General features: G+C 35.8%; 1 protein-coding gene across 5 annotated transcripts in view; it reads right to left on the bottom strand.

The window, feature by feature from the left end:
* The window catches only part of RAPGEF6 (Rap guanine nucleotide exchange factor 6), a 156,960-nt gene that overhangs the window by 131,169 nt on the left and 5,258 nt on the right, over window positions 1–20,533 (bottom strand). For all 5 annotated transcript variants that reach the window (XM_084886552.1, XM_084886553.1, XM_084886548.1 and 2 more), the window contains exons 2-4: window positions 14,423–14,493; window positions 12,782–12,838; window positions 10,210–10,293 (exon numbers count right to left, since the gene is read on the bottom strand). In XM_084886552.1, the coding sequence (XP_084742678.1) occupies window positions 10,210–10,293; window positions 12,782–12,838; window positions 14,423–14,493 (212 nt within the window). The remainder of the gene's footprint in view (window positions 1–10,209; window positions 10,294–12,781; window positions 12,839–14,422; window positions 14,494–20,533) is intronic.

Below are 20,533 nucleotides of genomic sequence, written 5' to 3'. Positions count from 1 at the left end.
ATAAGTTAAAAGTTTCTTCTCTTCCCATATTTTCCAAAAGGTTTGCACAGGATATGTAATAATGCTTCCTCAAATGTTTGAAAAACATTTAGCAGTAAAGCCACCTGGACCTAGACTTTTCTTTGTGGGAATATACTTATTAATTTCTTTACCTTTTATAAGTTTATTCAAAGTTTCCATTACTTTTTGAGTGTATTTATGGTAATGTCTGTCTTTGTAAAATCTGCCCATCTGTTAATATAAAATAGCTCATAAAATTCTTTAATAACTCAGTTGACCTTTGAACTGCACAGGTCCATGTATATGCGCATTTTTTTTCACTTAATGTATTTCCTCTTATCATTTTCTTATGGCATTTTCTATTTTCTAGCTTACTTTATTTTAAGAATACAGTATATAATACATATAACATGCAAATATTTGTTGACTGTTTTATGTTTGAATAAGGCTTCCTCCAGTCAACAGTACACTATTACATACCTTTCAACTCAACTTGAAAAGGAGGGTCATTACCTGAACTCGAGTAGTTCAAGGATAACCTGTACTTTTAATTTCTTTAGGATAGTAATATGCTCTTTCGTGTCTGATTTTGATACTTTGTGTCTTCTCTTTTTTACATTATCAGTCTCAAGATTTATCATTTTGTTAGCCTTTTCAAGAGCCAACCCTTCAATCATTGATTTCTCTCTATTGTTTTTCTGGTTTATGTTTCATTAATTTACTTCTGTTTGCTTTGAGCTTACTTTACTATTCTTATTGAGATAGAATTTAAGATGACTAATTGAGCCCATTATTGTTTTCTCATATATTTCCCTCTAAGATGCATTAGTTGTCTTATATAGTTTGATATGTGTTTAAATTCATTCATTTCAAAACATTTTCTAATTTCTGTTGTTAACTCCTCCTTGACCTATGGGTTATTCACAAATGTGTTGCTTAAATTCCAATATTTCATTCTAGTATTGATTTATAATTTAATTCCAATATACTTACTTGGAGAACAAACTCTGGATGATTTCAATATGAAATCATCTGATCTGAATATGCTCTAGAATTACATATCAAAAAATTATTTATCAGCCCTAGATGGCTTGACTCAGTGGATAAAGTGTCAGCCTGCAGACTGAAGGGTCCTGGATTCCTGTCAAGGGCACACGCCTGGGCTGTAGACTTGATCCCCAGTAGGAGGCATGGGGGGCAGCCAATCAATGGTTCTCTCTCATCATTGATGTTTCTTTCTCTCCCTCCTTCTCCCTTACTCTCTGCAATCAATAAAAAAACATTTTAAAAAAACTATGTATCAAATCCAAGTGGTTGATAGTACTTTTTAAGCTTTACCTTTACTTTCAGTCTAATGGTGCTATCAATTATTGAGTAGAGCTTTGAAATCTCTGAATTTCTACTGACTGTTTCAATTGTCAGTTTTTATTTCTCATATTTTGTATTATTAAATGCATATACAATAAAATTGTTATGTATTCCTAAAATTATGATCTTAGTCTCAAGTAATATTTCCTATTTTGATTGATATATGACCAACTATAGTTTTCCCTTAAAAAAAAATCTATATTGTTATAAGTTTTACAACTTTAACCTCTTCCAGCCTGCTTCTGACCCACTGTCCCTCGTCACCCCATTATCTGCGTCCACGGGTTATGCATACATTGGTTGATCTCTTACTATCCACACTCCCCTGCCTTCCCTTTGAGGTTCAATAGTCTGTTCATGCTTATATGTCTTTGGGTCTATTTTTGTTCATCAGTTTATTTAGTTCATTAAATTCAACATATGAGTGAGATAATGTGATATTTACCTTTCTCTCACTGGCTTATTTAGCTTACCATAATATTCTCCATCGATGTTGTATCAAATGATAAGAGTACTTTCTTTTTTATTGCTGTATAGTATTCCATTGTGTAAATGTATCTTGTTTTGTAAATCCACTTACCTGCTGATGGGCACTTAGGCTGTTTCCAAATCTTAACTATTATAAATTGCGCTGCTATGGATATAGGGGTGTATATATTCTTTCTGATGTTACTTTTGATGGTGCTATAGGTGTCTCGTGTACATTTATGTTCTGTCCTTCTGTGTCATGTTTTGTCTTATATTGTATTTTGTGCTGTTTGGTCAGCACAACCACACACGGCTGGCATGGTGTGGTAGGAAGTAAGCCACATAAATCAGATACCCTGAGAGGAGACACCATCCACAAACCAGACAATAACATTCAAGACCCAACTACAAGATGAGAACACAAATATCTCAAGTATGGGGCCTCCCTAAAACACCCAGCCCAGGAGATCTGAGAGACTGCTCCACTGGGTCTCACAAAGTATCTATTACGTAAGACCAACCCAAAAAATCTGGGTGGCATAGCAGTTTGATCTAATACATAGAAACAAATACAAAGGAATAGCAAAAACGAGAAGACAAACAACCCCCAAATGAAAGAAAAGGAGGAATCACCAGAAAAGAAGCTAAATGAAATGGAGGCAAGTAATTTGTCAGAGAAAGAATTCAGAGTAATGGTTACAAGGATGCTCAAACATCTGAATGGGAATTACATGTAACTCAGGAAAAATTATAAAGAGCTTGAATGAGAAATACACCAATACGAGTATAAATCAAGAGGAAATGAAGAATGAAACAGCTGCAATAGAGAACATCAGAAGATTTCAACAGTAGTCTAGTTTTCTAAATTAAATCTTAGATTGTCATAGAACCTGATCATCTCTAACTTTTAAAAAAATATGTTTTTATTGATTTTTGAGAGGAAGGAAGAGGGAGAAATAAAAACAATGATGAGAGAGAATCACTGATTGGCTGCCGCCTGCACACGCCACACTGGGGAGTTAGTCTGAAACCTGGGCATGTGCCCTGACCAGGAATCGAACTGTGAAAGAAAATTAGTAAAATGTGTATGAAAATCTTCCTCCTATCAGAGTCTGGGGTGTCGATGGGAACCAGAGTCAAGTTGTATAAAAAGAATTATACAACACAACCAAGTGGGATTTTCCCAGGTATGTGGGGCTGGTTCAACATTCAAAAATCAATTAAATGTAATCCACTATATAACCAGACTTAAAAAGAAAAATTGCATATTAATAGATGCAGAAGAAGCATTTGACAAAGCAGAACATCCATTCATACTAAAAATTATCCGTAAACAAGAAATAGAGGAAAACTCCCTCAATTTGATAGACTAATAAAAAAAACCTGATTTCGCCGAAACCGGTTTGGCTCAATGGATAGAGCGTCGGCTTGGGGACTGAAAGGTCGCGGGTTCGATTCTGGTCAAGGGCATGTATCTTGGTTGCGGGCATATCCCCAGTAGGGGGTGTGCAAGAGGCAGCTGATCGATGACTCTCTCTCATCGATGTTTCTAACTCTGTATCTCTCTCCCTTCCTCTCTGTACAAAAATCAATAAAATATATATTTAAAATAAATAAATAAATAAATAAATAAATAAATAAATAAAACTGATTCCAAAATTTATATGTAAGTGCAAATAACCTGTAATAACCAAAACAATTTGGCAAAGTTGTTTGTGATTTATTACAAAACTATAGTCATCAGAATAATGTGGTTCTGCAACCAGACAGAAAAATAAATTAATGAAAATAAGTAAAGATTTGGGAAATAGATCCACAAATATATGGTCAATTAAAGTTAGGTCAACAGATGTTGAAACAACTGAATATGCATAGATTAAAAGACAAAATTATATCTATATATCATACCCTGTAAAAAAAGTAGCTCAAAATACATAATAGTGTGGACCAAAAAGGCGCTGTTAAAGTAACCTCACAGGGAGATTTGATCATAAATTCCTAACTAGGCAGGTCATGGTGTGTAGTCATTCCCCAGGCCTATAAAAAGGTTTGTGGTAGGTTTGTGGTAGGCAGTTAGACAGACATAAGCAGAGAAAGGACCTTGGGCCAGGTACAGATGGTCACCAGGACAGAAATTTCTGAGTGCTTAACAAAGACAATTATAGGATGGGACCTCATTTCTCCCCTAGCGTATCACTGGTCTTGAAGTTTGGACACCATGACCTTTCCTCCCTAGAGATAACATCTAGGCCTCAGTTATATTTCACCTCCAGGACCAGAAAAGCAGCTAAACCAGATAAACAATGCCACACTTCAGGACCAGCTACATTGAAAATGACCTCCTGCCTTGGGACCAAATAATCAATCAGTGGAGACCCCTAACCTGAAAGCACACACCTGGAAAACAGATGAATATACTATTGAGATATCCCCTGGGACCTCTCCTAAAATCTTCACCCTTAAAACCCTTAGGACGGAGGACCCAGCACGCTCTCCCTCCTGAGAGCATGCCTGCACCTTGACCTTCCCCCAACCCCCAGGCACTTCACTTTGACCTTTCTAATTTCTAAGCTCCAAGGGCCCTTTCTTTGCTTTTATAGCTTGTTTCCTAAACCCATTTCTTCTATGAAATACTTCTTCTACCGCTGCGATTTTATAAATAAACTAGTGACCTGGTGCACGAAATTCATGCACATTAAAAGGGAGTTAGAGGAAATATTTTAATATTGCTATTTGCCCTTTTTCTATAATAGAAGTGCCAGAAAGAAAATTAGTAAAATGTTGCCAAAACCAGTTTGGCTCAGTGAATAGAGTATCGGCCTGCGGACTGAAGGGTCCAAGGTTTGATTTCGGTCAAGGGCATGTACCTTGGTTGTGGGCACATCCCCAGTAGAGGGTGTGCAGGAGGCAGCTGGTCGATGTTTCTCTCTCATCGGTGTTTCTCTCCCTCTACTTTCCTCTCTGTAAAAAAATCAATAAAATATATTATTAAAAAAAAAAAAAAAAAAAAAGGATTTAGACAGGGTGCCTGCCCCAGAGAAAGGGCTGTTACTAGATGTAGCTTCTTATCTGAGCGATCTATCTGTGTGTTAGGACAAACATCTAATTACTAAACATCTGCTTTTATTATCCTGTGAATTACCCTTCTCTCCTTTGAAGACACAGGCCCCTATCCCATTCCTTAACTCAGATTAACATATACACCTCAACTGACTTTGTGGGGCCCTTGTGTATAATTATATTTGTTTTTCTCCTGTTAACCTACATTATTTTGATTAAACCAGCCAAAGAAACTAGAAGGGTAGGAGGAAATTTTCCCTCTCTTACATTATAAAGCTACAGTGTAGTATTCAAGGATAGACAAAATATAATGGATAGATTAGTAGGAGCCCAGAAATAGGCACACAAATATATGGATATTTGATTTACAAAAATGGAGGCATTGAATAAAATACAGGAATCCATATGAAAAACCATGCAACATTATATCATGCTCAAAATTTAATTTTAAGTAGACTATAGATGTAGATGTGAAAGGAAAATAAGAAAAGTTCTAAAAAAAAAAATAAAGGAAAATATCCTCAGGTACAGAAATATTTCTTAAGCAAAGAAGACACAAAGGAAAAGACTGAATAACTCTATAGTAAAGAACCTATGTTCATGAGAACAAATAATGCAGGCACAGAGTGGGGAAAAGATATTTGCAGCATACATAACCAATCAAGGACTCTTATTCAGAATATATGCAAAGAATTGCTACCTCTCAATAACAAAAGACAATGCAGTAGAAAAATGGAGAGCAAATTTTAAAAAGCACTTTACAAAAGAGGTTATGCAAATGTACTCATCAGCAATCAATAATATACATATCAAATGTATGAGATATATATATACATATATTCTCAACAGAATAGCTAACATTAATCCATCAAAAACATTAAAAATAAGAATGTGAAATAACAGGAATTCTCATACACTACTGGTGGATGTGTAAATTGGTACATCCACTTTTGAACACAACTTGCAAATTAACAATGAGAGCTGAATATAGACACACCTTAGGTATATTGTACAGGAATTTATGCACATGTGGATCAAATGTATAAAAATGTTCACAGCTACTTTACTAATAATGGCCCTCAACAACACAAACAATAAAATGCTAAGCAATAAGAAAGAATGAACTATAACTACCTACAACAACACAGATGAATCTAAGAAACATAGTATTGGACCAAAGAAGCCATACATAAAAGAATATTGCACATTTATATTCATATTAAGATTGAAAATAACAAAACTAAACTACAATGTTAGGTTGCATGACCTCAGGCTAAAACTTGACAGATAGTCAAAACTGATTAAAACTTAGGAAAATGATGGATGTTTTTTGGGGGAGGAGGAGAGCTGATTTGAGAAAAGACATGCTTTCTCAAAGAGCTAATTTGAGAAAACACAGCTTCTACAATGCTGACAATATTTATTTCTTGATTTTGGTAGTAACTAGGCAAATGTTCAATTTATAGTAACTCACAGAAATTCATAAACATTCATTTTTCACATCTACTTAAAAAAAACGAAGCAATATTTTTTTTGGGGTCAGAAATAGGAAAAATAAGTATAAATACTGGTTTTATTTCAAAAATATATTAGACACTAGAAAGATATGCAGAAGGTATTAATAAAAATAGGTATTTATCAATGCAAATTAGTTTAATGATGTGGATGACAACAATAGTGGGAATAATACTTCTTAAAATACTTCTTATATTATTTTATTTTTTTAAAAAAATATTTTTATTGATTTCAAAGAGGTAGGGAGAGGGAGAGATTAAAAACATCAATAATGAGAGAGAACCATTGATCGGCTGCCTCCTGCATGCCTTCCTCTAGGGATCAAGCCCGCAACCCGGGTATGTGCCCTTGACCGGAAACAAACCTAGGACCATAGGCCAACACTCGATTCACTAAGCCAAACTGACCAGGGCCTGTTTTGACTTTTGAATAGTACAAATTTATTACTTTGTAAAAAAGAAAAAATGTCTTTAGAAAATAGACAATGATACTTAAAGGTGAAAACCTTTCTCAATCCCAATAATGTCTGACACATGCAGGCACCTCAAAAAACGTTTTCTAAATAAATTAATGCTTTGGAGCTTGAGAAAATCAACTGAAATGCTGGTTCCCTCCGTTTTTTGCCTCCCTATTCCTGGTTATCTGTAGAATCCATTTCCAAAACTGCCTCCCCAAGAAATTTCTTTCCATGTCACACAACATGTTGGCCCTTTTCAAACAAATCAGTTATCTGAATTCAAGGCAAGACAATCTTTTTTGTTTTAATGCTGTATGTTTCAACATTTAATATTAGAAGTGTTTTAGGTTTTTATTTAGAAGTTAATGATGTTTTTGTGGCCAGAAATATGCCAGAAAAACTTAATTCTTGTATATATCAATTAGCCTACGGTAAAACTGGTTTGCTTTGTCATTTCACTTAAAATAACAGTTTCCAAAAAACTTCTACAATGTTAAGTGAGTACTTAATGCTTTTCAGGAACATACTTCTGGCTTGCTACTGGGTTTTGAGAGAGACGGAAAGTCTAATCACGAATCATATCAGGTGATTATAGCCTCAACTTCCCATCAGGAACTGCAACCTAGCCATAAGGGTTGGGCATGAGAAGTAGCTAGCAACCTATTATCAAATAAATATGGTACATAAGAGACTGAGTTTACCTAGGTCCAGAATATCTTGCATGATCAGGTGGCTCAGACTCCTTCAACACCAACTCCTGTTGCATTGCCTCCTCCCTCAATCTGTATCTATGCCCACCTCTTATGAGTTGACTGAGGAAAACTTGAGCCTGTTTTACAAATGAGTCTGCACAAAGAGGTGACACCACCCAAAAGTGGATAGCCCCACTCAGAGGTAACCCTGGAGGAAGATGATGAAGGAAAATCCTCCTAGGGAACAGAACTTCAAGCAATACATCTGTTCATTTTGTCTCAACTAAAAGATTATGGAACTAAATGGGCAATTACTAATGGTTTGGTTGAATGGTCAGGGATGTGGAAAGAACAGGATTAGGAGACTGGTAACAAAGAAGTAGGGAAGAGGTAGGTAGAAGGATCTCTTTCAGAATGGGCTTTGAAGATTTTCTGCACCCCATGTGAAAGCCCAAAGGGTATCCATCGTAGAGGTGGCTTTTAGTAATCAGTTTAGTGAAATAACATTCTCTTTGGGTGTCAATCAAGCACTTTCCCCAGCCACCCCACTGCTGCTGGGTAACTTATCTGTCAACAGTAGAGACCAAACTGAGTCTCTGATATGGCACTATTCCTTAAATAACCAAACGACTACGTTATTTTATTTATAAAAACAGTCAACTATGTTTTATTCTACTACTCAAGAAACCCAGATTTCATTTAACCAAAGGCCAATGATGGAGACTTTTAGGTCTAATGTTAAGACTTTAAAAATGGTATCAAAACTATTATGTCCCATACCATTCATTGGGTAAACTTTACCTTGATACTTAAATTTAATATGTTTGCAACTTAGTTAATTTAGTTGTAATTAGAAATCTTACTTTCTTAAAAGACAAAAAAAATCTCTTCTCTAAAAAGGAACTCTCCTGCACTCCTGGTGGGAATGCAGACTGGTACAGCCACTGTGGAGAACAGTATGGAGTTTCCTCAAAAAACTAAAAATGGAACTCCCATTTGACCCAGTGATCCCATTTCTAGAACTATATCCCAAGAAACTAGAAACACCAATCAGAAAGGAGATATGCACCCCTATGTTCATAGCAGCACAATTTACCATAGCTAAGATTTGGAAACAGCTTAAGTGCCCATCAGCAGATGAGTGGATTAAAAAACTGTGGTACATCTACACAATGGAATACTATGCTGAAGTAAAAAAGAAGGAATTTTTACCATTTGCAACAGCATGGATGAAACTGGAGAGCATTATGCTAAGCAAAATAAGCCAGTTAGAGAAAAATAAATATCATATGATCTCACTCATTTGTGGAATATAATGAACAACATAAACTGATAAATAAAAACAGATTCAGAGACAGAGAAGCATGGATCAGACCATGAAACCTCAGAGGGAAGGTAGGGGAAGTTGGGGTAAAGGGGAGAGATCAACCAAAGAACTTGTGTGCATGCATATAAGCCTAACCAATGGACACAGACACCAGGGAGGTGAGGGCATGAGTGAGGGGTGAGGGTGGGAGGGCAATGGGGAGATAAGAACACATATGTAATACCTTAATCAATAAAGAAAAAAAAAAAAATCTTCTCAACATTATTGGAAAAAAGCCTCTAAAAAAATTTTATGTCACCAAACCATAATTTGAGGCCCCACAATATTAAGAATTACTGTCAGAACAAATGATAATACAACTATCTGGATAATTACCAATTACTTATTAACAGTCAGACAATGTTCTAAGAGCTTTACTATATATCGATAGTAACTCATTTATTCCTCAAAACTAGCCTATGAAATAGGTTCTATTACTGTCCTATTTCACAGATGTGGAAACTGAGATACAAAGGGATTAAGTAATTTGCTCAAGGAGTAGTAAAGTGCAGATATAAACTCAGGTAATCTGCCTCTAGCGTGTCAACGTCTATAAACTTCTGTTGAGACCTTTGAGTAGTAGCCTGCCAATCTCATAAGACATTAAGGAGGCACTATTATTATCCTCATTTTGTCAAGAAATTTGTCCAAAGTCAGATCACTAGTAAGTGATAAAATCAGGATTATTATATCTCGTTTGCCTTTCTCCAAAAACCAATTTCTTAACTATTAAGATACAGTGCCTCACTATATAATCATTAAGAACAACGTATCCAGAAACCATTAGATAAATCAGACCAAATTTCATATAAAAACTACAGAGTTATATGTCACGGTATAAACTTAAAGACATATGTTTCCTCAGAAATACAAAATATTGCCTGACCAGCATGGTTTAATGGTTGAGCACTGACCTATGAACCAGAGGTCATGGTTCAATTCCTGGGTAGGGCACAACCAGGTTTCAAGCTCAGTCCTCAGTGTGGGGTGTGCAAAAGGCAGATGATCAATGATTCTCTCTCATCATTAATGTTTCTCTCTCTCTCTTCCTCTCCCTTTTTTTCTGAAATCATTAAAAGATATTTAAAAAAATAAAGGAATATGAAATACCCATTGATTTCTGCCAAGTACTGCCAATTATCAATAAGCAAAGACATTTATAAAATGTTATCACCTGAGAGAAAAATACACATCCTACATAAATTAGTTTAACATAACAGATAAAATAAATAGATATGTTAACTTTGCCTGCCACATGTACTAAACACCAAATGTAAACTTACCTGCAAGGAGGCAAGACCATGGAGTCTTTCATAAGCACAGATCCAGAAAGCAAGATATACCAACATCTGGCAATAGTTTCTGAACTATTTAAATAAATAAGTAAACAAATGAGTAAATAAACATACACATTCACGTGTAAATGGATTCAATACAAAGAACAGAACATGAAATATATTCTAGTATTGCATATCGTTACAAATTAAGTAACACAGACTATGTTCACATTCATCATTTTTGTGTACTAAATCATCATATATGCTAGAGATTAACTTAAATATTGTACTATATCTGCATATTAGAAATCCTACTTCTAATGACTTTTCTGTATATTGAAGACAATATTATTTGGAATGCATACATTTATCAATGTTGTATCTTCACTTTCAACAAAATTTGGATAATAATCTACTTCTTTTCAATGTCATTCTGAAGGACATAAGAATGTCTGCCCAATCTCTCATTTTATGTTGGAGGAATAAAATTAAAGATTATCAGATAACTTAAGTCCATCAGCATTTAGTTCAGTTAAATATCCAGTAAAAACCCAGAATCTTGTTAGATGTTAGTTTATAATCTAAACTAATCTCTTTCTCTCAAATATCTTTATTTATCATACCTAAAGTCTTCAATCAATTTTAATATGAAGAAGATTCTAGTATTTATGAAAAAAAAAAATCTCTCCTTGAGTAAAGAACTATATATCTATCTGGCTCTCTACTTGACATGTCATCTTGTATATCTAACAGACAATTCAAACTCAACATGTTTAAAATCTACCTCATCATTATCGCTTCTCGGCCTTTTGGCTAAGATCAAGTGTAAAATCTACCTCATTGCCGAAACTGTGCATGAATCTGTGCACTGGGCCACTAGTCTATATAATAAAAGAGGCCACTGTAGCAAAAAAAAAAAAAAAAAAAAAAAAAAAAAAGGATATCTTAATAATCTTGAGGAAGAAATAGATTTTGTTTTTAATCAGATATGGAAAGTACTTATGACAAGGAAAAATTGAGGAAGTTAGGAATTTTTCTTCTTCAAAATGCCATTATTAGAGTAAAAAGGAAAGCCACAGAGTGTGGGAAGATATATGCAACATAAGTATCCAACAAAGAACTTGAAATAGAGAATTAAGGAAGAATTTCTAAAAATCTACAGAAATAAGACATACAACCCAATTAAAATATGATAAAATTTGAAACAGAATTTCAGAAATAGGTATCCAAATAGCCCATAAAAATAGGAAAATTATTCATCATTATTATTAAGCAGGGAAATGTAAAATAAAATCACAATGAGATAATAAAGTGAAATGCATGTTAGATTCTAGTATTAGAATCTCCTAAATTTGAGCATGTGAGGTTCCAATAATTCTATTACTAAGAATATGACCAACAAGGGCGGAAACTGATTTGGCTCAGTGGATAGAGTGTCAGCCTGCAGACTGAGGGGTCCCAGGTTTGATTCTGGTCAAAGACATGTACCTTGGTTGCAGACACATCTCCAGTAGGGGGTGTGCAAGAGGCAGCTGATGGATGTTTCTCTCTCATTGATGTTTATAACTCTCAATACCTCTCTCTTCCTCTCTGTAAAAAAAAAAAACCCCCCCCCCAAAAAAAACCAATAAAATATATTAAAAAACAAAGAAGAATATGACCAACAGGAATGAGTAAATAAGGGCATAAAAAGATATGAATAAAATGTTCAAAGAAACTATTATTCATGATAATAAAAAACTGGGAACAATCTAAATATATATTAACAGGATAAACAAATTGTGTTATTTTCACAAAACAAGATACTATAAAGCAGTGAAAAAGAATAAGTGCAGCCCTGGCCAGCGGCTACTCAGTGGTTAGAGCCTCAGCCTGAGCAACAAAAAGTCAAAAGTTAGATTCCTGGTCAAGGGCATGAACCTAGGTTTCAGGTTCGATTTTCAGCCCTGGTCAGAGTGTGTGCATGAGGCAACCAATTAATGTGAGACACATTGATGTTTTTTTCTCTCTCTCCTTCCCTACTTCCCTTTCACTCTCTAAAAATCAATGGGGAAAAAATACCCTTGGGTGAGTATTAACAACAACAACAAAAGAATGAATGCAAAAACATGAAAGAAATACAGACATTTGTAAAGTTAAGAGAGAGAAAAAGCCCAACGAAGATTTTATCTGTATGACATTCAAAAGAGGCAAAACTAATAGACAGCGATATATTCTATTGTAGTATTGCAGATGATTACCTTTCCAAGAAAACTGACTAGAGCCTTCTTGAGACCTGGCATATTTTGCATGTTCACATGGGTAGGAATTACACAAGTGTGTGAGTGTGTGGGGGTTTGTTTGTGTGTGTGTATTTTATTTTATTGTTGACAATATTACAGAAGTTCCCCAATTCAGGAGTCTATATTATTAACCATTGCCCCACTGTACACCTTTTGTATACTCGATGCCTGTTGTATTTCATAGTTTGTGAATATATTTCAATCTATTCTACAGAAATTGTTCCAGAATTTCAATGCTAAAAGTCAAAATTTAAACATTTAAGCAATTAATTTAAGCTAATTATGAAAGTACTTACCAAAAAAGAATTTGATTGCCACTGTATCTCTCATAGCGCGCTCTTGCAGACATTAGTCTATTTTGAAAAGTAAAAATTTTAAAGATTTTTAATCTTAAATTTTGTTTAAAAAATTCTGTTATAATCCCCTCAATAGGAAATTATCAGATCTACCACTACATTTTTCACTAAACTATAATAGTTTAGAAATATATACATTAAATGCAACATTTTAAAAAACAATTAGATATTAAGTGGCAACAGTATAATTCCCTTTATGTACATCCTATAACCTGTCAATTCACACTGAATCCTTTTGTGAAGAACAGTTACTGACAGATGCAAACACACACACACACACACACAAATTCTGTTGAATAACTATATAAATTTACTTTCATTTAAAATATATGCTTAGTATTACTAAATGTTCTAATTTTCAGTTTTCTTCTTTCTTATTTGATACACACTAACACTTGAATTGTTTTAAAGGAAACAGAAAATAATAAATTCCAAAGAATTAATTAGTAATCTGGTCCATAACCCAAAACTTAAGGAACAGCCAGACGGGTGTGACTCAGTGGCTGAGTGTTGGTCACCCCACGAACCAGGAGGTCACAGTTTGATCCCCAGTCAGGGCACATGCTGGAGGTTGCAGGCTTGATTCCTAGTAGGGGTCGTGCAGGAGGCAGCAGATCAACGATTCTCTCTCATCCTTGATGTTTCTATCCTTCTCCCCCTTCCCCTCTCTTAAATCAATAAAAACATTAAAAAATAAAAATAAAAACAGCCAGAAAAAGAGATGGATAACCTGGCCATAGAAGGCAAATACATTTCAATTACAATGTTATGCAAAGTTAAAATAGCAGTTTTAATAGCACACAAACTGTTTTTACAAATTCAGGGTGGAGCAAACATAATTTATAGTTATATTTAAGCATAATTAAGATTAAGCATCTGACATAGTAAATATAAACATGAACTATAAAAACAAAACAAAGACGTTTTATTTTCACAGGCTAGCACAGTGCAGTGCTTTGGTTTACATAGTTACAGTTGACCCTTGAACAACATGAGTTTGAACTGAGCAGGTCCACATATATGCCGACTTTTTTCAATAAGTACTATAAATATATTTCTCTTCTTCATGATTTTCTTAATAACATTTTTTCTCTAGCTTACTTAATTGTAAAAATACACTATATAACATATAAAATATGTGTCAGCACTGGCCAGTGTGGCTTAATTGGTTGAAGCATGGTCCTGTGCACCTGAAAGGTTGCAGGTATGATTTTTAGTCAGGGCACATACCTAAGTTATGGGTTCAATCACGTTAAGGCCAAGTATGGGAGACAACCAGTTGATATTTCTCTCTCTCTCTCCCCTCTTCTTAAAAGAAATCAATTAAAAACATATTAAAATGTGTTAATCACTTATATTATCAGTAAGATTTCTGATCAACAATAGGCTATTAGTAGTTAGATTTTGAGGGAGACAAGTTATATGGATTCCCATGGCTAAGAAAAACTGGTATGAAAAACACAAATTCCTTACGCTCATTCTATAAAAAGTCCTTAAAAAAGAGTTTGGCCCTGCAATTATATACCTAAACTCATTTGAATAACTACATAGCACAGTTCTTAAACATAGCATCACACTTACCTAAGCTGATGTTCTCTGAGGTTTGATAATATTTCCATTCCATGAAGATAAGAATAAATAGTGTTTAAATCCTAAAGAATAGAAATTATTTTAGATTATTTCAAATATACTTTTAAAATATAATGATACCCCAACAATTATGATTATAAGCAATCACTTAGAACAGTGATCTAGGAGAATCATAAAATCTCTGAATTATAAGAAATCTGAAAAGAACTCCCTCAACTCCCCCTAGTATGGCTGATGGCCTATACACAATTAATGCCAGAAATTAAAATCCCAAATATTTAAGCATCCTGGCTGACCACTGAAGATAACTCAGTTCATCCAGTGAGACAATCCTATTGTTCACTTCGTGAAAGAGTTGGGGAACCTTTCTCTAGCACAGTGATTATATGTAGTTTAAATTACATTAAATGTACTTCCTTTTTCTCTTATAAAGAATAATGCCTTAATACCAGGGCAGACTGCTCCCCAACACTGTTTTCCTGCTTTGATACACAAAAGAATTATCAGACAACAGAAATCCTTAGGTGAGGACTTAAAGAAAAAAGATAGTAATTCTGTTTCCAGAAAAGAAAAGGATAGCAAACTAGTGCCATCAGTAAAGATTTAAATTAAGCAAGGGTGATGAAGAAAGCAGATGAGCCGAAACCGGTTTGGCTCAATGGATAGAGCGTCGGCTTGGGGACGGAAAGGTCCCGGGTTCGATTCCGGTCAAGGGCATGTACCTTGGTTGCGGGCATATCCCCAGTAGGGGGTGTGCAAAAGGCAGCTGATCGATGACTCTCTCTCATTGATGTTTCTAACTCTCTATCTCTCTCCCTTCCTCTCTGTACAAAATCAATTAAAAAAAAAAAAAAAAAGAAAGAAAAGAAAAAAGAAAACAGATGAACCCTACAAAATGGCTGTAGACTGCCACAGGTTTAACCAAATCCTAGCCCTGGTCATAGCTGCAATCACAGATATAATACTGTTGTTACAATTAATTAGTTAAGCTTCAGGTATTGATGTGGTGAAGATATTTTCCATTCCAATTACAAAAAGGTTCAGAAACAGTTTGTATTCATGTGGGGCAATATTAATTTACAATTTCTCACGTGGAGCAATATTAACTTATAATTTTGCCTTGGGGCCATTTTAACTCTCTTACTCTCTGTCATAAAAATAATCTGAAGACATAAGATCTCCTAACCCATTACATAGATGATCTCTTGCTGACTGGATAAAATGATTAAGAGAATAGGCAAGAGGTGGCTGATACCCTAGAGTCCTTGGTAACACATTCAGAAAGTGGGAGATAACTCTATGAGGACTAAAAGACCTGCCACTGTAATGTTATTTTGTATTTTTTTAACTTATCTTTATTGTTGAAAAGTATTACAGATATCCCTTTTTGTCCCCCATTGATCCCCTCCACCCTGCTCTCACCCCCTCTTCAGGCCTTCACTGCACTATTTATTGTCTGTCCATGGGTTATGGATATAAGCATAGAAATTCTTTGATTAATCTCTTCCAGTGGTTAGGACATCCTCTCTAAAGTAAAAGAAAAATACTTGGGACTTCAGCCTTCAGTCAAGATGTAATAAGAGAGACTAAATTTATCCTCCACCTAAAACACCTAAAAATCAAAACAAATATATGGAACATTTTTCAAGAGATAAGACCTCAGGAAACAAAAGACAGTTTGAAGAGAAACAAATGAGTGAATTTACAGGATTATCACACCTTACCAGTGGTACCACTTGTCTGACAGTATCTTGAGGAGAGAAGCTGGCAGTCTGGGGTGCAAAAGGTGGCTTGAGTTTGGAGAGCAGGAGAGACAGAGAGTGTGCTACAGAGAGACAAAGTATGTTCTAGAAACCTATAGAGGGTCTCCTTTGAGTCTTAAATTGAGTACTATCATCTCATGCATGTGAAAAAATATCTGAAATTAGGGAAAGAACCATCAGAAAGAAACCAGCATCAAAATGAAAAGGGAACCCACAGTATGGAAAAACATACTTGCCAATGATACATCTGATGATAAAGGGTTAATTTCCAAAATATATGAAGGACTCATACAACTCAACAAAAGGAAGGCAAACAATCCAATTAAAAAAGTGGTCAGAGGGTCTCTGCTCAGCCCCAACCAGCAGGGCCAGGACCAACACCCCCCCCCCCCCCCCCCCCCCCCCCCGGCAGCTGTCATACAAAGGGACTCCCCCAGTTTGGTGCTGTGCTCAAGTCCACTGTCAGCCGGGCCCAGAGCTTCCTCCGGGGCTGGCTGCAGACTCCTGCCTCCCCAAACCCTCCCAGGCCCAGGACCCAAGCCTCTGGGTCCAGGAGCCACTGCCCGCCATCTAGCCTGGCACTCTGCCTGCCCGGCCTCAGCTAGGGCGTGTGCCCTTGAGTCCCATCCCCACCCAAACTCTTCAAACTGACTGCGTGTTGCCTGCCCAGATGGGGAGGGCCGGACTGCAAGGGCCTGACACTTTCCTTCTCTCCCATCTGCTATCACAGGCCAGCCTCTTCCATCCCTCCATGGCCACCCCCCAGCCATTTTGTACACACACACACATATATATATATATATATATAAATAAATAAATATAATATGTAAATACAAAAAAATGGTCAGAAGAGCTGAATACACACTTCTCCAAAGAGGACATAAAAATAACCAAGAGACATATGAAAAAATGCTCAAATGACTAATCATCAGAGAGATGCAAATTAAAGAGACAATGAGTTACCACCTTACACCTACCAGAAGGGCTATCATCAATAAATCAACAAAAAACAAGTGCTGGCAAGGAAAACTACTACACTGTTGGTAAGGAATGCAGACTGGCACAACCACTGTGAAAAACAGTATGGAGTTTCAGCAAAAAATTAAAAATGTAATTGCTATTTGACCCAGTGATCCTTCTTCTAGGATTATATCCTAAAAAGTCAGAAACACCAATGAGAAAAAAAGTATGCACACCTATATTCAAAGCAGCTTTATTTGCAATAACTAAGATCTGAAAACAGCCCAAGTACCCATCAGTAGATGAATGGATTAAAAAACTATGCTATATTTACACAATGGAATACTAGGCAGCTGAAAAAAGAAGGATGTTACCCTTTGAGACAGCATGGAGGGACCTGGAGAGTATTATGCTAAGCAAAATAAGCCAGTCAGAGAAAGACAATTAATACACAATCTCACTTATATGTGAGATCTAATGAACAAAATAAACTGATAAATAAAAAACATCCAGAGCCATTGAAGAATGCAACAGAGATATTTCAGAGGGAAGGGAGGGAGGGTGGGAAGAGATTAACCAATGAACTTACATGCATATATGCATAGCCCATGGGCAGACAATAATGCAGCGAAGGCCTGCAGAGGGGACAGGAGCAGGGTGGAAGGGGTCAGTGGGGGTGTGTGTCAGGGTGGAGGAGGGATATCTGCAATACTTTCAACAATGATAAATTTAAAATATATATATTTTTCACACATACAAAGGCTGAATGAATTCATCACCAGTATACCTGCCATATTAAAAAAAAAAAGTTAGCCGAAACCGGTTTGGCTCAGCAATAGAGCATCGGTCTGCGGACTGAAAGGTCCTCGATTCCAGTCAAGGGCATGTACATTGGTTGCGGGCACATCCCCGGTAGGGGGTGTGTAAGAGGCAGCTGGTCGACGTTTCTCTCTCATCGACGTTTCTAGCTCTCTCTCTCCCTTCCTCTCTGTAAAAAATCAATAAAATATATCTTAAAAACTTAATTAATTAATTAAAAAAGTTAAAAGTACTTCATAAAGGAGGAAAACAATACCAGATGGAAATCTGGATCTACACAAAGGAATGAAGAAAACTGAAAATGGTAATTATGGGTAAATATGAATTTTTATCCTATTTAAGATAATTGTTTAAAACAACAAAGATAACTTAATTGTGGGGTTTGTAGTATACTAGAGGCCCAGTGCACAAAATCCATGCCCTGGGCTTGGGGGGGGGACGACACTCAGCTCAGATCGCGAAAGGGCACAGGCCAGGTGGAGGGAACCTACTGGTGCACAATCCCGGCTGGGGAGGGCAGTGGGAGGTTTGCCAGCTGGGGAGGGACCACGGGAGGGCTCCAGGGCAGATGCTCAGTCCCGATTGGCCAAACCCCAGCAGCAAGGTCACCTATCAGTCAGATGTCTTCCCCCTGGTGGTCAGTGTGCATCATAGCGACTTGTTGAACAGTGGAACAAAGGGTCAGGCACTTAACATATTAGGTTTTTATTATATAGGATTATTTACTCTGTTCTCAAGTCAGAGGACATCTTTGATACACCATTGATAATGCCATGATTAGCTGACAAAGAATTATAAATTCACTTTTCAATTATAAAGTCCAAGCAAGAATATAATGCTTAAGTTTTAAAATAAATATGTGGTTTTCAAGTCTGTCTTAGAGACTGACAAGTTTATCAATGTTAGATTCTAAGAGCCCTTCTTCAAATATATGAAAGTTTGTCCTTTTGTATGCCTTCCATCTCCTTACTTTAGAGGAACAATCTGTCCATATGAACAATATTCTCCAATTGCATTTATAAGTGTAACTGCCTGGGCTTGAATAGAAGTATCAGCATTATACCTATCAGAGGTTGGCAAATGTTTTTTTATTATGGGCCAGATAGTATATATTCTAGGTTTTGGGGGAGGGGGCTATATGGTTTTTGCAACAAGTATTAACTTTTCCTTTGTAGCATGAAAACAGCCATTTAAAAAGTAGGTAAATATCACATTTAGCATGTCCCACATCAAGCCCTCACGTGTGGGGGCGTCCTTCCTGAAGCATTACGAAGATGGAAAGTTTTCTCTTCATGTGAATTTCCCCTCTGAAGTTTATATGTTCTATATATAAGTGCATATGTACGGGCCTCTATGTAGCTGAACAATATTTTAGAAATATAAGCACTCGTCCCTGTTACAGAGAGAGTGTCAGCACTTTTACCTCCTGTGAGCACTTCAGACCAGTATTGTGTTCATTTTATTATTACTAAATGGGTCTCTTTTTCATTGTAACGTAGAGCTGGGCTGTTTTTGTTTTCCTGAAAAATAACTGCCTTTATGTTCTCTCATTGCTTCTCTGATTTCAGAGGGCAGTTTTATTATAAATAGTGTACAGACTTTGTATATTAAGAGAGGAACTCGTTTCAGGTTCCTGAAAGAAAGAAAAAAAGAGAGACATTTCATTTTTTTTTTTTTTTTGAGACATTACTTATTTTTTTTGAAAGGGCATCTTTTGATTATTTTGTTCTTGTTCACTTTTGGAGATATATATATATATATATATATATATATATATATATGTAATATGGTGATATAAAAACTTTTGTTATGTGAAAATATTTAAGTCAGAAAACTGTTAAATAATATTACTTTTTTTTCCTAAGTAAATAAAAAGTAGGTAAAAGAATGGGTATGGCTGCATTCCAAAAAATATATATATATAAAATAGCTGGTAGGCTAATGTGGCCCCAATGTTATACTAAACTCCTAGTGCAATATATGGTGTAAAAAAAAAAAAAAAAAAAAAAAAAAAAAAAACATCTACCAAGAAAGTCAGGCCACAAATAAACTTCTCTTTGGAGAATAACTCAGCTTATAAGTTTTAGTGGAAGCTGAAAACAGCAGATTTTCATTTTACCAACTTTTGTAAATGTAGGACTTGGGCAAATGATCCAAGTGCTGCCAATCGGACACACCCATTCCAGACTTTGAAATCATGTGATTCCGAGAAGCAAGAACTACTACAAAGAATGCACTTTGGCAGCTAGCAGAATAGCGGAGTCTGTCAACATAATGCAGCACATAGTAGATGATCAGCAGTCCTAAAAAGTAGTCTCTTTTTAACATAAGCAGTTTACAAAATTAGTTCTAAATTTTGTTTTAACATATTTATTTTTTAAAACATGTTTTTATTGATTTGAGAGAGGAAGGGAGAGGGTGGAGAGAAACATCAAACTGAGAAATATCTATTAGCTACATTGAGCCCACAACCTGGGCATGTGTCCTTACTGGAAACTGAACCAGGGAACTCTAGGTTCATGGGTCGATGTTCAGCCACTGAGACACACTGGCTGAGCTT

The sequence above is a fragment of the Pipistrellus hanaki genome (assembly GCF_964339955.1).
Source record: "Pipistrellus hanaki genome assembly, chromosome: 5".
Taxonomy (NCBI): domain Eukaryota; kingdom Metazoa; phylum Chordata; class Mammalia; order Chiroptera; family Vespertilionidae; genus Pipistrellus; species Pipistrellus hanaki.
This window is presented reverse-complemented; position numbering and strand designations above follow the sequence as displayed.